This window comes from Dromaius novaehollandiae, chromosome 10 (genome assembly GCF_036370855.1).
Source record: "Dromaius novaehollandiae isolate bDroNov1 chromosome 10, bDroNov1.hap1, whole genome shotgun sequence".
Classification (NCBI taxonomy): Eukaryota; Metazoa; Chordata; class Aves; order Casuariiformes; family Dromaiidae; genus Dromaius; species Dromaius novaehollandiae.
This window is the reverse complement of record NC_088107.1, coordinates 18,669,350-18,689,084: the sequence shown is the minus strand read 5'-3', so window position 1 is coordinate 18,689,084 and position 19,735 is coordinate 18,669,350. Positions and strand designations below refer to the sequence as shown.

General features: G+C 38.2%; 1 protein-coding gene across 1 annotated transcript in view; it reads left to right on the top strand.

Moving 5' to 3' along the window:
• Window positions 1-19,735, top strand: part of MTMR10 (myotubularin related protein 10) — a 43,553-nt gene that overhangs the window by 5,213 nt on the left and 18,605 nt on the right. The window contains exons 3-5 of the mRNA XM_064517491.1: window positions 9,647-9,783; window positions 11,268-11,340; window positions 13,677-13,819. Of these exons, the coding sequence (XP_064373561.1) occupies window positions 9,647-9,783; window positions 11,268-11,340; window positions 13,677-13,819 (353 nt within the window). The remainder of the gene's footprint in view (window positions 1-9,646; window positions 9,784-11,267; window positions 11,341-13,676; window positions 13,820-19,735) is intronic.

The window sequence follows — 19,735 nt, the reverse complement described above, 5'->3', positions numbered from 1 at the left end:
ATAGTTCCTACCTGTAAGTTTTTACCAACCAACTAGAAAATACAGTGTAGTCATTTTTATTTTTTAAAGTTTGTGCAGTAAAATTATAGAAGTAAGCTGAATTAGATCAGACTTCTTTTTAATCATCAAGACCTGCTCATGTTAGGGCGAGTTAAGAGTATTGTTGGTGAGCTCCTGTTGCAAAGCTGTTGTTGTTTGTCTCTCGTGTCGGCACCACAGCTCGTGGTCTGATGCTAGTTCTGCAGCAGTCAGCTTCCAGCGACGTCGGTGGCGTGGGACTGTAACCGCGGTGGGTGTATAAACAGAATGGCTGCGCAGGGTCGGATGTCTCCTCTCGCTGACAGGGGCCAGCAGCAGGCACGTGGGAGGAAGAAAGAGCAGGGCAAGCAGCCCTCAGCTGCTCATTCTGCTCTCCCAGCTTCCTTCAGCTTGTGGCGTGGGGACTTTTAGAGTGAAGTAATGTAGCGGAGTTACAGATCATCATGGAGACAGTGCTATCTTTGTAATTCCTCTTGCTGGTTTTTATCTGCTTTCTGTACCATGTGAATTTATCTGCTTGCTTTCTGTACCATGTAGATTTTAGCACCCAGAGCTTCATCTGGTGAGGACTTCAGCAATGTAATTACATGCTGTTACAAACTACCTTTATTTGTTTGTTCTGGACCTACATCATCTAGTTTCTTTGGATACATCCTAGTTCTTGTATCACACAGTGAAAGTCAAGCCCTATTCTCCCATTCTGTGCCATTCAGGATTTTAAGACGTATGTCACTAGCCCCCTCTGTTTTGCTTCCCTTTAGATTAGTCATCTGAGTTTGTCCTGACAAGGAAGTCTTCCTTACCTCTGATCATCTCTGAACACTTTCCAGTTGTGCAGTGTTCTTTTTGGGTAGAATTGCATGTGGTCTTCAAGATTTGCCGCTGTGTATATATTTGTTATGGATCTAATAATGCCAATTTAATTGGTGCCACCACCTGCTGGGTTTTTTGTTTGTTTTTTTGTGTACGTATGTGCTTTGATAGACAACTGGATCTAGAAATCAGGGGGCGTGTTTAAGAAATTTTAGTCTTCTAGAAGTGTCTGATTCTCTGAAGTAGCTCCCAGTCCTCCTTTGTCTAGATTTTTCCTTGTTTTGCCAAACACCAGTACCTTAAATTGTGTGTTCCAGAGCAGCTGCAACACATGTTGTGATAGGAGAAGGAAAGCGCACCTTTTGGTGAGGCTCCCTGGAGTGCAGTACCCAGGTGTGCTCACTCCTGACCGCTCCGCACCCCGCGCCTCTCTCCCGGCAGTTGCACTTGCTGTGTGGGATCCCGGAGCTGGGGAGGAGAGGTCAGGGCGTCGCGGCGTGAATGAATGAGGTTCCAGCACTGACGGGGGGTAAAAAGTATGGAACAGGTTAGTGAGCTTGATGTGTAACCCCAGAGACTTGTCAGGTCTGTTTTTCTCGAGTTGGCTCTCAGATATGTACTGCTTGGTCTGTGAAGTGTATTCATCTGGTGATGGCGCGTAATGATGGTAAATCATTACTGAAAACTAAATTAAACTTGTATTAAGTCAGTTTCTGATTGTTTTCAAAATATACTCTGTTGCTGGTTGTCATTTCTAGCGATGTGGTTTGCTAGCTAAGGCTCTGTTATTCATTGTGCAGCTGATTAAGACATATTGCAGGATTTGGGGCTTTTATCTACATCAGACTTTTTATTGAAAATTTAAATGTAATCATAAAAGTAAAAAAGCGTTGCATGCAAGTGTAATAGCAAAATTGAAAACTTGAAATGACAGTGCTATTACAAGTTTTCTTCAGGAATCAGTGCCATACATGAGTATGAAGTTATCTTCACCTTTTCAGAATGTCTGGATTCTTATTTGGAAAATAATAAGTTCCCTAACTTTTTTTAATTTGGACTTTTTTAAAAGACTTCATAACAAGAGTTACTAAAATTTTTATTTCATAAATTGGGAGAGTTTCAAATTCTAGATGCAGCTTTCAGATTGTTTTTGCAACTTTCTACAAACTGGTATCTCACACTGCAAGAAGCTTAAAAACAAACCAAGCATTTGACTTATATTTAGAATAAGTGAGGCATTGCTTACAGTAAGTATGTAGTAAATGCCCTTTACTATTATAACTTTTTTGTTTGTTTGACTCAAAGTAAATTTTCAGGCATGCATTGGGTTCAGTTAATTACTTGTTTTGGTTTTAATTAAGGATTGACATGACATAAGTACTACTAAGGCAATCTGCATGTAAAATCTATGTTCCATGTACTTAAAGTAAAGTTTACTTATGGAGGCAGTTTATTCTGCCTTCCAGGTATTTCATGAAGTTTCTGATTAGTAAAATACTTCAGGTGTTTGTAAATATCTACAGAAATTCTTTTCTCTTTGAGCTAGCTTAGCTGTAGGGCAATATGGAAATCATTCCTAAAAGGTGGAAGGTTGAACATACTTTAAAATTAAATATTTAATGTTTGTCCACGTGCATTCTGCAAAACGGTTCCAAAATAATTGGTTCCTGTCCACTATGTCCCACATGGATTTAATGCCACAAGTCATTAAAGTCCAGAAAGGGAATAAAATGTTAGTGTAAATTTTGAATTGTCAGCTGAATAAACTACTGGGGTTTTTTGGTCTCCAGGCAATTATGTTTACTTTCAGTGAAATCAGTCTTCAGAGACCTAATTTCTAAGGAGCGTGTGTTTCCGTATTGATTTTTTTTTTTTTAAGCCAAACCTGAGTATTTTACACTGTACCCAGTAGGTACGTTACAAGTTTAGAACAGCGTTTATAACTGTTATTTGTGACATAGTTATAAAAAAGCTGACTGAAAACCACAATTATCTCAAATTGTTACTGATTATACTGTTTGGGCAAAGTCAGGCTTTGGGAATCTTTAGTTTTTGTAGTCAGACTAAAAATATGCAAAACACAAAACATCTTCCCTCCTCACTGGTTTCTCTGCTGTTCATGTTACTGAACTCTGACCAAATCATTGGTAAAACTTTCTTTCTGGGGATTTTGATGATAGGGTTACTTTAATTCAGCCTCAAAATCTGTATTAGTGCCAAGGGGATCGGTCCTACTACTCCCTTTTACCCCTCGCAGGTGCATGTTCCTGTTGCCTGCTTTGTGCTGGCACTTGTTTGTGCAACCATAGAACAAGCCAGGTGAGAAAGCTGATCCAGCTGAAACCAGCACTGAGAGGGGGGGGAAAAAAGGAAGAATATGTTGTTAGATTAATTTTCAACTTTATCAGTTCTGTGATCAGGCTAATAATGTTTTTCACAAATACTGGTGCTGGCACAAGGGTTGAGGTGGGAATGAATGTTGAATGTGGAATTGTTCACGTTTTAGTAGTGATACACGCTTATGCTGGATTAAGGCAACTGTAAACATGCTCATACATTTATCTGCCGTGATGCTTTGCTTTGGCTCTGGTTGCTCATGAGAGCCTTCCTCGTAGTGGTTAGATGCCCCCTCCTTCCTTCTCCAGCTCCAGGTGGTGGCCTGGCTCCTGTCCTTGCATCCATTCCTTGCACCCCGCGTTTGGCGGGTGAGGGTGCAGGAAGTCCTTACCGAGCGTCTGTCCTCGTTCAGAAAGGCAGCACCGCCTTAGGCTGCTCTTACAGTCAGTTTGCTGTGCGAGGTTCACGGCTATTAGCCATTATTGGACCAGTGCCCTTTTTAATCTTATGCAGTACGTGGGAAAAGAATAGTTGTTCTTCTAAGACTTCTACTAAGTCTTTACTTTTTCACTCTCTTTTTTGTATTCAGTGTTTCTAACATTTAGTGAAGCTCTTGTTATATCTTGCTCTTTTTTATACCTTTAGCACTGCAGAAATTGTATAATACAAATATGTGAGAGATTTGATGATAACATTTCTAATCAGATTGGAAAAGTAAACTTTTTGGATACTGTATATTTAAAATGTATTTAAAACACACTACCCTCCAAACTATGGTGAGAGTGTTTTTTTGAGAGAAACCCCAGTCTCTTCCATTAAATATTAATGCAAACTTAATATATCAGAATTGTTTTTCATTTTCCAGTCAGTACTGAGGTGTCCTTCTGGAAAATGTTCTTTCTTTGTCAGTTTGCATAGACATACAGAAACTTTAAACAGATTATTTTCTAGCTAATTGCAGAGATACTGGAAAATAGTGGCGGGGGAAATATGGGTAGTATCTATAATAGTGTGCAGCTTTTTTGTCTTTACAGTATCTTAAATACATTGTAAGAGCTCATGAAATTTTTTTTAAAAAAGCTTACAAATACTTTTTTCTTTTGATTTTGAAAGTGGTTAAGCACACTGAACAGAGGATTCATTTAGAAGTGGATTAGAGACATTTACATCTAAATGCTTAGTGCATACTAATAAACCCACACTATTTTGGTATTCTTTAGCCAGAAGAGAACAGCTAGAAAAAAGGACAACTAAATGATTGAAGATGCTCTAGATTTCAGTTACTCAGTAGTGAAGCTTTTTTGAAAACATGCAGGACTTCAGAAAATTTAATTTAGTACTTGCCAATTATTTTGGAACAGTTTTAGACTATCTTAGATCTTTCCAAATAAGTGAACTGATTAGAGCATATTTTTAATTGTTAAATGGCAACTTGAATCAACTTTGGCTTGGGTACTGTGAACTTTTTAGACTATCTTTCACACAAACAAACTTTTTCTGTTGTCTTAATTGAATATAATTACTGTCAGCATTAGTGAATGAGCAACAGGGGCTCGTTTCCTAGGAGTATTCAGGACTCAGGTTTTTATTAATTTAGGTGGGAATTATATGACTGCATACATAAAGTACTTACTAGCTCTGATGTCCTTAACTCTATTAAATGTCATCTTCAATTTTTGACTTATAACTTCCACGTTAGTTAAGGAAAGTTTATCCTAATAAATCGGTTCTTATGCATCTGGTATAGCATTAAAAAAGATCTCTAACAAATATCTTGGGCTCCTGCAAGCTTCTTGAGCCTGTAAGATTTGTATTATTCATTTATGGAGTCTGATTTCAGGCATTATTGCATCCACCAAGTATCAGATTCTTAATGTGGTAGAAATACCATATGCTAGCAGTGTATCATACATGTTCTCTCTCCATATGTGCATACAAACACACACCTTTATACTGTGCTTTTTTTAATGTTGCCTTTTAAACTGAGGTGCCCAAATACTTTATTTTATCATGCAACATTTCTGTATTCAATCAGTATTGTTAAATCTGTTGAATACTATTCAGTCTGTTTCTTCTCATGCGTTAGTGAGGTCGTGGTTCTAGACTTCATTCAAGCAACCTTAGTCCCTGAAAATTTAAGTCTTAAAATGTGCTGTTCTGCTATATTTCTTCTGTATTCATGGGCAGAAAAACTGTACTAGAAGCTGTTTTAGATGGAAAGGTTTGGCAGCTGCTTCAGTGAGCAACTGAAAGCCTGGAAATTACTTGAGGTCTCTTTGAGTGTCTCTTGAATTTTGAGCTATGCTAATATGGAATCCTAAAATGCCAAACATGAGAACTGGATAAATAGGCAAAAGAGGACAGTTTATGCATCTCCTACTGCTATGAAGTATCTAGCCCCTCATCTCTACAATAGATGCAGGAATTTCCAATTATTAGTCCTATTGCATTGCTAATTCTTGCAGCTTTTGCTTAGTTTGTTCAGAATCTCTCAAATTGACTTATTGTCCGATTGCCCTGTTACCGATAATAAATATTTGTTAAGCTGACACTGAATACACAAAACAACTCAGAAAATCTCTTTGACACCGTGCCTATGTACACAGAGTTCTCCCTGTATGCAGATAATTAGATCTAGAGTTACTGATAATAAGCTACAAATTAGTTTTCCAGATGGAGAGGGAGCTGTATTTATCTTTAAGACTTTCTTGTTTGTTCTAGGCTACCTTGCTATGATAAAACAAAGAAATTAAACTTGATCCTATGTTGCATGGCACCAAAAATGGCTATAACGCTGTTCTGTAGGCAAAAAGATGCAGACAATCTTTTATTTTAGAATGTTACTGATTAGGGATGGTATTTTCAAACTTTGCAAGTAAAGTCACCCCGAGCCCTCGGCCAAGCTCACTTAGTCTGACGCAAAGCCGGAGAGACAGCACTGGCTTTGGCGCTGCTGCCCGGCAGTGGGGATACCTGCTGACCGCGGGGTTCGGCTTTGCCAGTGAAGCCCCCGTGCCGTGGCCGGTTGCATGCTTGGCTCTGCTTCCTGAATCCCCTCTGGGCTGTAGAGGACGGCGTATGATTAGTGGGCTAGCTATACAATATACCATGAACTTTCTTAGCATCCGAAATATAAAGGAGTCAAATTACATGTGCTTTTGGAAGGCTTAGCAGACTTTTTCCTGAAGCGTATCAGTTTCTGAAGCTGCGTGTTCAATACGGAAGGACTGTTATGTCTGTGATTCATGTATTCAGTGCAGGAATATTTTCATTAAACATGATTAGGCGTTATATATAAAGGGTGGCAACCTGTAATTTTTCTTCTGGTTTCCTGTCAGAGTTTAAACAAACTGCTCTTGTCTCCTGAGATCATTCTTTGACTGTTCAAGTCACATGGAAGTGTTGACTGCTGTTCCGTGTCTGGAACAGCTTGTGACTGTTTACCGGAAAAAAAACGGCAGCTACATTGTAAAAATGTGCAGTGTAATATCTCTGAATAGCTCAGTTGTTGACACTTGTACAGAAAAATCACCTACTGAACTACAAATACAATCAGGTTTCATCATAAAACTTTCCAAGGCCAACCAGCACTACTTATGTTGTTTAGCTACTTTCCTAAATTTGTCTTAAGCTTGGAAAGTTTGCTTCTTTTTATATTGCTTATTATACATATCCACAAGAGGAGTAAAAGTTAGGTCTCAATATAAAATTCCAAACCTACTATTTAAAAAAAAAAAAAGTCCAGTTTGGATAGTCTCTCTCAAGAACTGCATCTGTTAAATTTGCATTGCAAACTTTCTCCTGCTTTGTTGTGAATGTATTTAAACCCTTCAGTTGAAATCAGTATGCATACGCTCCCTGTCTAGTCCCCTTCCAATACTTAGGTTCAAAAGTGACAGTTCTGTGTTAGGGGCATAAAGCTGAGTGCAAGGCTGAAGATCCAGGCCGGGTCAAAAAATCCGGAATGCGTTTGGGTTAGATGAAGTGAGACTAAATGAAATTGCACTAAAATAGGATTAGTGTTAGTGTGTTACAGTGTAGCTACGCAATTACGAGGAACAGAGGAAAGAAGTAAAGAGGACTGGTTTTGGTCAAGAGGGTGACCTAGCAGGCCCATGTTTTAATCTGTAGTTGATTCAACTTAAAGAAGTTTTTGTGAGAGCAGTAATGGATCTCTTATTTTGCTACAGTTTTATAACATTGAAGATATGAAGTTCTGAAATGTTTTGGTCATAATACTTTGCGCCTTTAGCAAGAGAGGCTCCTGTATGATAATAAAAATGTTTCATTTGACAGCAGATAAGAGAATGTTGCGATGAAAAAAATACCTATATGTGACAGGTGTGCACTTTATTTTATGGTGCATTTGGCTCTCCATATCCTTTATTAGAAATATGGTGATAAGCCAGAGGTACTGAGAGAGAGAAGGATAAAAGCTAGTCAGGTTTGGAAGCATGGACTTGTGGAGAAGGGAAGCTTGGCAGGCTGAATGCAACTGAATTTGACATTAAATAGTTGAAGATTAACAACAACTGTGAGACAGAATTGTTTAAATACACAGTTTGTGCTTTTGAAGTTATTTAAGTAAATAGCTTATTAGAAAAAATGCTGGGCAATAAGATGTTTCAGGCCAGACTCAGCTAAAAATGTTGAAAGATTTTAATGTTTAACAGAAGTAGGTCTTGTCGCTCTCATGTACCTCATTATAAGACACTGTTTTCATTTGCTGTTAACTTGGTTGAACTTTAACTATTTGTACTGAAGTTGTCTTTTTTTTTTTTCCTTCCCCTTCTTCAATTCGAAGACTTATTTAACCATGGTTTAGGAATACATGAGAGAAGATTTTTGAGGTTCAGCGCATCTCCGTCTATTAGCAGCAGAGCATGTTCACAACTCTTGCCGCTTCTGGCATAGACTGGATGATGCATGTGCGTGATAACCACGATAGTCAATGCCACTAGCTTTGTCCCCTTATATCCTCTAGTTGTGCAGGGACCTCACAACCTGCACAAAAAACTCAGAGTAATTCTGCCAGCCTTAGACCGCGGTTAGTTGAAGACATTTTTGTAATTGATCCTGAATGAAGGAAGAGCAGGAATTCTGCCGCTGCTCTCAGTGACTTCCAGGCTGGTGCATCATTACGTTAGGGGCAGAAGAGCCAGTGGGGCAGCTTAGCCAAGTAGCTCGGGATGATCCTCATGGGCAGAAACTGGGACTCAAGCCTAGGAAAAGATGCGTTTCCAAAGTCAGGTGCTCCGGAGTTTGGGATGCAAAGAATGGTTCTGTGAATGCGATGGTAACTTGGGTAATTGGGAAATACTGGGATGCAAACCTCCTTTAGAGCAGGAGGGGGATGGCTGGCTTGTTCAGAGCTGGAGCAGACAAGTGACTGACTTCTGCCATTAAAGTTACCCAAAGACCTGAGTGTTTCCTTGCAAATCACTGGGGACACTGAGATGATATTTCAGGAAACTGGGACTAAATGTGTCAAAACTGTTATGAGCAAATTAGTCTTTAGCAGTCTTTAGGGTGGTTTTTTTTGCTTAGCTAGTACAAAATTATGTTTTTCTTGAACACATGTCCATTATTTGTGATGGTCAGTAGCAGAAGTAAGTAGTTGATTTGACAACAGAAGCAATAGCGTTATACAGGAATAAAGTAAATGACCACATGTATTTGCTGAAGAAAGAATGAAGTTGCTATTTAGCTTCGAAAAACTTCTGTTGTGGAACTAAAAAGCAGCATTATACACAGTATATTTGTATTGTTTCTTAATGATTCTGTCTCATTTGCCAGTATGCTTTTTTATTTCATAGCTTGTCCCAAGTGAATTACGATTTTTCTTTTTCATTCTGGTAAATTTTAAATATAAATTAAAGGTCTTCTGTTTTGCATGATGAAGTGATTGGTGCTCCTTCATTAGCTGGTCATGGCAAAAACTTTGAAAGGGTAAGGAAGGGTTAATGTGTTTGTGTTTCATTGTTTTTCTTCCTTTACGGAATTGCCTGATATCTGATAATAAATAGAAAGCTAGATGTGGACTGACATTCCAAATCCATGAGCTTCATAATGTTCTGTAAAATAATTAAAAGCTAGAAATAGCCATGTATTGTTAAGTTAAATCCTAGCTAAAGGGCATGAATATATGCCTTTGTTTAAAGAACAGCGTTGTTCAAACCAGTGAATTGTTAATAGTGGAAAATCACAGCCTTTGATCTTTGAGTATAAGAATTTTTTTTTCTTTTTAATTGCTAGGCAATATTGTCTGTTTTGGAAAGTTTGTTTTCTTTTTTTTTTTTCCCCAGAGTGGCATTCATTAAATGCCAGGTTGAGGCAGAAGCTGTGTATAACTTCAAACATGTAAAGAGTTAGGGGTTTCTAGGTACTGTGGACTTAGAAATCTTGTAGATACAACAATTCTATAGGTTACTTTTTACATCTTCTTTTTATATTTTAGGTGAAATTGTGGTAAATGAAGTCAATTTTGTGAGAAAATGCATCGCAACAGATACAAGTCAGTATGACCTGTGGGGCAAATTGGTTTGTACTAACTTCAAGATTTCCTTTATTACGGATGACCCTATGCCATTGCAGGTTTGTTATTCCTCGTATTGGTACCTCATGGTAACAAATGTGATGGATAAAATGGATTTAAGTAGAATACAGTAAATCTCTCACATAAGTGATATAAATATGATGCCTTATACAACAAAGAAAGCTCAGTGATGAGGTTAAACTGCCCTGTTCTAAGTGTGTTGGTATTCCCATCCCTTATTTGAGAGTATCAGAACAGAGCAAGTTTGCGATGGAGGTACAGCCAGCTCTATTTACCACTGTTTATGGAGGCTTCTTTGGGAAAAGATTTAATAGAAGGCTAAGCAGGAATTGTATAAAAACATCTTCCTCTTTGAAGAGGAGAGTTGCACATGTTCCTTTGACTAGACAGGCGTCAGATCAGTAAAGCCTTTAATGCATCCAAGTTTTATTGGCATCAGTGAGGGCGGAGAAAGTAACCATGAAATGAGCTTTCATTGTGGATGAGGCAACAGCAAAAGGGGAAAAAGAGGCCAAGCCTTTGTCGAAGCAAAATATGCAAAATTCATAACCTTAATCAGGTTTAGAACACCACGGCATACAGCACTAAGTTTGGAAATAAAGTTGTCAGTTGTATATTATTCTCAGTTGTTTAACATTCATTTTTAGCTTTGTTTAAAAATATTCCATTAATTAGGCATATATAAAAATCAAAGTAGACATGCTTACTCAGTAATGATTAGCAAGTTTGACAAAAGCTACTTCAAAAAATTAATTCTTGTCAGTAGAGGAGTTTGTCAAAACTTACACAATTTATCAAATTGGTTGATAGTGACTTAGTTTTAATAAGCAAAAATATAACAATTTGAAAGCTGGTTACTTTAAAAGCAATGTGTCAATTTAATGTCTCTTGTCTTAAAGTGTGTATTTGCCCTGGGCTTCTACTTTTTGAGCTTATTATTTTTCAGTACTATTTTTCTGCTCTAGCTTTTACTGCTTGGAGTTGAGATTGTTAGCTCTTCATTCTATATGAAAGCAGTAAGTGACCACCTGCAGCATATTATGAATAAGATGGATTCAGAGCACCGAGCCATCTGGACTGGGGGTCTATAGTAGCATTGAGGAGCAAGCTTTCATATTTAATCTGTTCAGTTCTGTCTGACAATATGAAAAGTAAGCTTTGGGATTTTCCTCGTGAAAGCTAAGTTCACACTTTCCTATAGTTGCATTAATAGTTGGAAATATATATATTCAGATTGTATTGAATTTCTAACAGCAATTTAAAGGCTAGCAAATTCAATATAAAGAAAGACTTCTTTTTTGCATACTTCTGCTGGAGTTTCCAAACAGTTTGGTATGCATTCATCAACACAGGTGAGCTGTTGCTGCTACCTCTAACTGGCTGTGGGTAGGCAAGGATTGTACGTAAGTCAAAAGTCTAGGCATGCCTGATTTTTATCATCGTTTCTTCAAAGTTGTGCTGTATATCTTCTGGCTGAGAACTACAGAACTGCAATTATTGGCTATGAATTCATGTGTTTCAGAAATTCCATTATAAAAACCTTCTTCTTGGTGAGCATGATGTCCCGCTAACATGCATTGAGCAGATTGTCACAGGTAAGGCAAAAATAGTTAAATATGATGACAGCCTTTAAAATTATTCAGTTCAAAACTGTTAACTGCTTGTTAGATTTTGCAGAGTTGTGTACATCTAAGGTTTAACATCATTCATCTTTTTTCTCCCTACGCTGAAGATATTTGATGAAGTTAGGCTAAAAATCTTAAAAGCTCATCGAAATTTGAGATACTGTGCAGGAGATGTGTGTTTAGTTGGTCTTTGTTGGTTTTAAATCTTTAACAGTACTGAATCAACAGGTGTTCTAGAAAGGTCTCTTTTAGCAGCACATAATTTTATTAGTAACTGCTTTATATTTGAGTGTCTGAATGTCTTCCACTTAAATGCACTGGATTGTGAAAAGCACATCGCTTAAACAATTTACACATAGCTGGGGTATCCCACAGCATGAGTGCTTAAGTTTTCAAACAGTGTCTCTAACTTGATAGCAATTTAGTACCCAGTGGTCCTCAAAATCTACAAGTGTCAGTACACTTCTTAATCTGAAGAAGTAACTTATAAAATACTTGTTTTGAAGAACTAATTTTTGATTTAGTAGCTCAACAGAAGACTGCAAATAGACACTATATTGTTATCAAGATACTGCAGGATACCTGTTTGCTAAAAAGAGTGCTTTCTATCTTAGGGCTTTCTTATAACTGATATATTTTTGAATTTGGTTACACCAAAGGCTGTTAAATACTTGTCCTTCTGACTGTAGATAATTTAAATCATTCTGTATAGATAAGCTTTCAGTGCCCAAAGTCTTCTGATAATCCTTCTCCACTCTGGAAGCTGGTTACAATGACTGAGAAGATTAATGTGTGTCTGAGGAAGAACATTATGTAGAGACACTCTTTCTTAAATTAAGAGGTGCTCCCTACTGACCCTGTGATACGATCTTGCCGTTGGCCCACATTTGGTGCCCTTTTCAAAATTACCAGGTAGAAGTGACAAAACAGTAATGCTATTGCAAATCTGTCAACAACAGTTTTGTACAGAGAGAAATGTTTATAAAAGTGATGTTGGAAACTTCTCATTTAACATCTTGTGCAAACTCTCATATAATACATTGAAAACTACAGATAGCTTTTATTTTGAAACTTGAGGGCTGACAGATTCTAGGTTATTCTTTTGTGCAAGTTTCCCCAGAGTAAACTCAAGTAGCATGACTGTTTGCAGTTTCATTAGAAGAATAGTAAAAATTGTCTAGGACTCCTTTCTGTTTATCTTTTTTGTTAAAATTTGAAACTCTTTAGAGGGGGAGGGCAGTGTTTCCTGCCCACATGCTTGGGCAGATTAGTTTTTGTTCTTCTATATATAGACTTATCTATTGAAGCAGAAGCTTTTACTAGCAGGAAAATTTTGATTTGGTCTTTGAGTTGATGGTTAAGGTCTGCACCCAAGGGTTGGGAAGTGCAGGATCTAGCTGGAAGCACAGGAGTACGAGAGGTGCTAGAGACAGTACAGAAGATCTTTTTAAAAAGAATTGCTAGTGTGTCTGATATGCCTTAAGAAAAGTAACTGTGGTAATAGAAAGAATAAACTATTGAAACTACTACTTAGCATGTAAAGTAGTTATTGTCTCCCTATCTAGCCATTAGTTCTCCATCCTTTTCCAGGGAGAAGGAGGACCTTAATGCACAGATCTTTAGTCCCATCTTGTCCCAGAACGCTTGTCTTAGGTTCCCTGGAAGTGCTTAAACTTAACCCACAAGTTATCTACAGCCAACTGTGGCAATTAATCATTCAGTCAATCATGTGCTTTCCTAATTACCACAAATAAAATCTTTGAGGCTTCTGTGATGCTTATTCTTTAAAACCTAACTTTTTCCATTTGAGAAATAGACACATAGGCCTGGAAACACAGGCTGTCTATGCAGGTCTAGACAGCCTGGCAATTTACTGCACTTTACATTCTTGAGTTTAATGCAAGGAATAAGTGGTTAATTTTAGTCTTAGCTCAAGCACTTTTTTATACATCCAAGTTTAAAAAAAAAAAAATCCCCCCAGCATATTGCCAAAAACTGTACATCAGAAGGGCACTGCAAGCATGTACAACAAACTGTCTGGGAGTAAAAATTACTCTTTGAAATACTACATATTAGCTTCTTATTTGCGAAATTGTTGTTGATGGGTTAAAATAATCTGGGCATACAGGAATCGGTAATTCAGCCACTGTTTGAAGGAAGACTGATCAATGTTCTACCAAATTTGAGTAGCTGAAATATACTATTAAATGAAAAACTGCAGGCAGTAACACTTCTCTATCTGCTGTTTGAGCTAGTCGTGTTGTAAACTTATGACACAGTCCAATAATTTTGTCTTTTCTTTACAGTAAATGACACCAAGAGGAAGCAAAAGGTCCTTGGTCCCAATCAAAAACTTAAATTTAATCCAACAGAATTAATCATTTATTGCAAAGACTTCCGTATTGTCAGATTTCGCTTTGATGAAGCGGGTCCTGAAAGTGCAAAAAAGGTATATCTTTTTATGGGGTCTTGCACTGTAGTAATTACATGTAACAAGAGCTGTGCTAATAAGGAACTTCTGCTTTGTTTTCATAGAGATCTAGGGGCAAAAATTTAACTAATCATATGCATTCTGTTATAGGAGAATATGTAGATTTTAGAGTTAAAATGACTAGATAAAAACATTTTACGTGTATTGTTTCTTTGTGGGTAAGATAAGTGTGCATTTCTTGTATCATGTCTGTTGTACTCCAAAAAAAAATACTAAAGTCTTTGGAAGGACTGGAATCAAAGTGCTGTATTGCAGCCGTGCAACAGATTGCATAGATAGTATACATACACACCGATACATATACACAGATACACATATATCTGACATACACAGATATGTGTCTGTGCTACAGATACACATTTCAATGTGGAATATGTTTGGTATTTGCATTTTTCTGAAAGTAATAACTTAATTTACCTGTAGATAAAGTGTGCTATCTTATGTATATCTTGCAAGCATTGCGTAGTGAATTGTCTCAGTAACTTTTAGCTACTGATTTGTTTTAAGAGCGAGACAAAGGAGAGTTCAAGGCTATTCATATGAACTTTCCGTTAGAATTTTACTTTTTTTTTCTTTAAACACTTGCATAGAAAGATGCAGTTTTTTTCAGGCGGATGTTAAGGAATTCAGGATCCTAGACCCAAACCGTAACACACAAAAATTGTGCTCGTCTTTTCAGTGCTTAAAGAAAGGGAGCTTCTCAGCCAGAAAAGTACTGTCTGTCTAATAAGCAGCATAAAATCATACCCTCTTTTCTCAGCATTATTGTGGAATAAACTAGCATGCCTTTTGACAAGAGGAGTTTTCTGTGTCTGTACACTCCTAGAAATTGAATTCCTTCTCTAGTTCTGTCTTTTAACAGTTCTGATCATAAGGCTCAATGAAGTCATACAGTGTTGTTTAACCTAGTAAGGTGCAGGTAAGCTTCTGCTACTCGGCTATGGCCAGTCTGCATTACTAGATTTGCTCACTAGCTTCCTTGCTCCGAGACGGTGGGGTAAGGTAAGATGCAGATACGCTATTTGGGCATACCGCTCCACTGACCTCCGCGGCCCCGCTTTGCGGTCAGGCGCGACATAGCCATGCTTTCATAACAGATGACCCAGTTTGCTCGCACAGCTGGAGTCCCCTCTGTCTGTACAATAAAAAGTTTGAGCTCAACCCGATAAGACCAAAGCACTGTCTGCCCAGACCTAAGTCTTCTTGTGGTCACCTGCATGATGCCCAGTTCACCATTTTTTCACTTTCTGGAAACTGCTTTCTCCCTAAGATTCATGGGCCGAAACCCAGAGTTACAAAGCCGACTGTTCTTTCCTTGTTACTTTTCTAGATTCCTCCGTGCCTGCTGCCTCCACTGTTTGTAATCTTCCATGTCTGGCAGTCTTTCAGCAGTCAAGTCCCCTTTCACAGCTTCTCTGAAATCTCCCTGGAGCAACCTCCAGTCCCTCTAGCTGCAATATCTTTATAGCAACTGTTTCTAATTGGCTGTCACAGCTAAGAAGAGTAATTAGCCTGGGGGAGGGAGGAAGAGAGCACAAAGCCATCATCTCATTAACCCTTTGTATGCTGCATTCCCTAGTGCAAGAGCGAAAAATCAAACTTTTAAGAAGGCACTTTCTTCATGCATTTATAATTATACGGTCTGATGTGATTTTTCTCTGATAGAAAGAGCAGCTAGTTCTAGAGATCCAAAAAGATCTGAACCTGCATAGTTATAAAGATAGTACTGGTGCTGACAAACAGCATACGAGTCCCCATTTTCGAATGTAAGAATGTCTTCACCAGGAAGAGTAGAAGAAAACTTGTGCAAATCTTACTTTCAACTATGTGGATGTTTATGGCTGCTATCACAGTTTTGATGCATGAAGTAGGCTGCTTTGAGTGTATTACAGAAGCACACATTTACTGAATGGAGGTAACAGTTTCTGTTAACATAATCAAATATTTCCATAATACCATTATTCTTCTAACATTAAAATATAAATGTATAAGAATATGAGGTGACTAGATCAGGTTTCTGGCTATCAGGATTTTGCTTAAATTATTTTAGGATGCCGGTCAACACAAATAGGATGGTCTTATACAGCATATTAAATGGAATTATTCTGTTCTTTCTTGCATTTAACTGGCATGCTAGCACCTCAGTCCTGAAAGATTTTGTTTGTCCAATTTCTGTGCCTGCCCCTCAAGAAGTACCTATTAGCAGAGCTGTCTGTATGTTTAAAAACAAAAAAGTGGCCAGGCCTCCTTTATTTTTGTTTGTTTACATCCCACTATTTGGGCATGAAAACATTAGTACCTGTCTGCGTGGCAATAATTATGTGTGCATGATTTTTCTAGGGAGGACTAAGACTTAAAACCAAAGTATAGGGGATATAGTATAGGTAGGGATCTGGTCATGGAGCCACAGAAGTGCTGGGTTGGGGGGGACCTCTGGAGGTCACCTACCTGGTCCAGCTTCCTCTTTGGAGTGGGACTGTAGCCAGTGCTAGATCTGGTCAGCTGTGGGTTTGCCTAGCTGAGTCTTGAAAGCCACCAAGGATGGAGAGTTGAAAGCCACCCTGGGTGACATGTTCCAGTGCTGAACGCAGCTCCCCTTCATGAAATTTTTTTTCCTGATGTTCAGCATGACCTTCCCAAGATGCAATTTTTGTCTGCTGCCTATTATGTCATCTGGCAAGACTGAGAAGTTTGTGACTACCTTCCAGGTAGCTGTAGGCAGCTATGAGATCACTCGTCAGTCTCATTGCTGCACAACTAAGCAAGCCCAGCTCCTTCAGCCTCTCTTCTGAAGATGTGGTTTAGGACCCTAATCATCTTTGTGTCCCTCTACTGGACCCTCCAGCTTTTCTTCTTTCCTCTTGAATTGGGGGCCCAATCTCCAGCCCCTTCTTGGAGAAAAATCAAAACAGTTGTTAGCTATTTTCTTTTCCCTCACAAATTTGCATGCTCATTTTGAGCTAGATAGGAAGATCTCTTGAGAGAGAGAGGAAAAAAAAACTGGATAGAACTGTGCATGTGTGGTGTTTGAAGGTTTTTCAGGGTGCCCACTGCTTACTGGGTTGAGAAATTGCAAACTCAGCAATTCTGTTGTAATCGGTGAATTGGGCAGGCTTTCATTCAATTAAAATCCAGTCTGAAGTATTTGGACTCAAACATGCTTTTCAAGTAAGCTTTTTTCACTTGTTAGTTTTAAAATAAGCGGAAGGGAAAACGATGTTTCAGATAGCATTACAATCCCTGTCCTGTGAAGCAAGAAAGCTGCGTGTTAGTCCTTTATAAATCATAACTAACTTCCTTTGGCAAACTGTACCCTCAGCTGTACAAACCAAAACAGGGAGATTTCCCTCTATACTAAATGTTATCCTGTTAATACAGGGCGTATCACCCCATGAATTAAGCACAGCTAAGTCAAAACTATTTACCTTCCTTCCTTCTATAATATGTATTTGAAACTATGTGAAACCTTGGGAATTATTATTTTAAAAATGAGCTTTAAGTGTGTGGCATAGTTACAAGGAGGACAGATGCTAAAGATCTTTATGCAGTTAAGGAATTTGTTTCATGCGTAATCCCTTGAAGCAATAGTCAGGACTCCCCAGCACTCCGAAGAATGTGTTGGGGTTGACAAAGGATGTGATCTGCTCCTAAGGAAGTATCTATTTGCAGAACAGGGGCATAGTGGAGAATAGCTCTTACTAACATAGCTGCTTTACTGGACTAGAGAGTATTCTGTGTCTGTCTTTGGTAGTAAGTGCAAGGAAGGATCCAAGTCTGAAAGCAGTTATAACTCAGATGCAGACAAACCAATTTATTTGTTTACTTGCATATAGACATGACATGTGGGTTATAACTTTTAGAGCTTCTTTTCCATCTTAAAGTGGAAATAAAATGAAAGAACTCATCAAATTGAGGTGAATGAATACATTTTGGGGTAAATTACCATGAAGAAGTTGGAAAAGAAAGAAAAGGAAAAGAAAGAAAAGGGAAAAAAATAGAATTCTATTAAAAAACTACTTTCAACATTAACTGCAGTCAGTGAATGCTAATAAAATACTGTCTCAGTATTAACCAGTCTAGTAAATATTTCTTTCCACACTTTTGTTAAGGGGTATTTGGCAAATGAGTTAATAAATAAAGGGGGTGGAAACTTCACACTTGTAATGATTTAACAGTTTGATTGCATTTTGTCTCTAAAATAAAGCTACAGAGCCTCCATAGAAAGGAAAGGCAGATGGGTGTGGGAGGAAGTGGAGGATGGGAAGCACGAGTGAGCAAGTTGGGGAAGCCTTAGTTAGGCAACTTGAAAGAGCGTTTCACACTTCTTAAAGGAAAAGAAAGAATTTCATTCTGTAAATCACAAAAAAACATGTCAAACTGAAAACTCCTGCTAATTTCTAGCCATTACATAAAACCAACTTAACATTTCATAAAACTTGACATAAAACTAAGAAATTAAAACACATGAAATGTTGAGGCTTTAGATCTTAGGGACTGTTAAATAGTTGTCTGTCAGCATGTTGCCTTGCCATGCACATGAGTCTTGGCCGAGCACCAGCGTGGCACACACCCTGTAATCTCCTGCTTCCTAAATATATCTCCATTTTCTTAGGTCCTTTTACTTCTCGCACTCCCTCAGCTCTTTTCCTTTTTTCAAGTATGTGCTCAGTTTCAGACACACATGCATAATCAAAACAGGAGGAAAAAATACTAATCTCAGATCTTGTTTCCTACCCTATCAAAGCTAGCCTCCCCACGTCATCGCACTTGGGAGGGGGTGGAACAGTGTTTTGCCAATTGTTATGAAGAATAAATATGAAACTCAGTTTTGGACAAATGACCCTGACCTTTTCGATCACCCCCCCCACCACCACTTCCCAAGCTCCTGCATTACCTTATTGTATTTGCTTGTACAGATCATTAAATTGGTAATCTCTCAAGATGCTGGGAATGCAGGAGCAGGCATTTTATATTACAGTCTTTGGAGTGGAAGTAGAGGGGGTGCAAAAAGCTTAAACTCAAAATTAAACTCACCTGAAGGTATTTTAAAAAGTAAAAATAGTATTTTAATAATTCTCTTAAATGTTAGAAAAAACCCATTGTACTTGCAGTTCAAACATGCTCGTGCAAACAAGGATTCTGATATGGAAAATTATTTCAGTTTTTCAAATCCTTGTACTGTTTCCTCTCATCCAGATTATTTGTACTCAAAACCAAATTAAGTACTACCTATAGCTGGCATTGAAGTTTCTTTAGAAGAAATAAAAAAAAATAATAAAAAAAAGAACTTCTCATGACTTAGCATCCAGGAGAACTTGTATGAGCAGTAGGGCTGAGTCTTGTTAGTTGAAAGCTTATTGTTCCGAGGAGACCTGCTAAGCTGTGAAGATTTAAAAAAAAAAATTCTGTCCAGGGGACTTGTTTGATCACAGAATCGTGACTTTCCATTACAAAGTGTCTTCCCAGAGCAGGAATTGCAGGAACAAGGGAAGACAGTGTTTGAATTGCAAGTACAGTGGTTTTTTCTAACACCCTCCAGTGAATTCATAAGACAGGTGGCCCAGCCTAGGGAGGCAGCTGACCTGCATGACTTAAGGGTTATGCTAACTTGGTGCACCTTAAATGTACCCTGATCAGAAAGATCTTCCTAAGAAGCCATTGCTGTACTTTGAAGCTCTTGTCCTTGGTAGCATTCCTGTTGAAGAGGGAAAAGAGGAGGGCTGGCCCAAGGAGCATCAGTTTATCTTTCCCAGATGGGGGTTGCGCAGGGGATGCTGACAAGGAAGTAGCCTTTGGGTTTATGAACTAGTTAAATCCATTGTATTAACTTTTTAAAAATAAATTAACTTTCCAACAAGCAGCCTATTCTCTTGT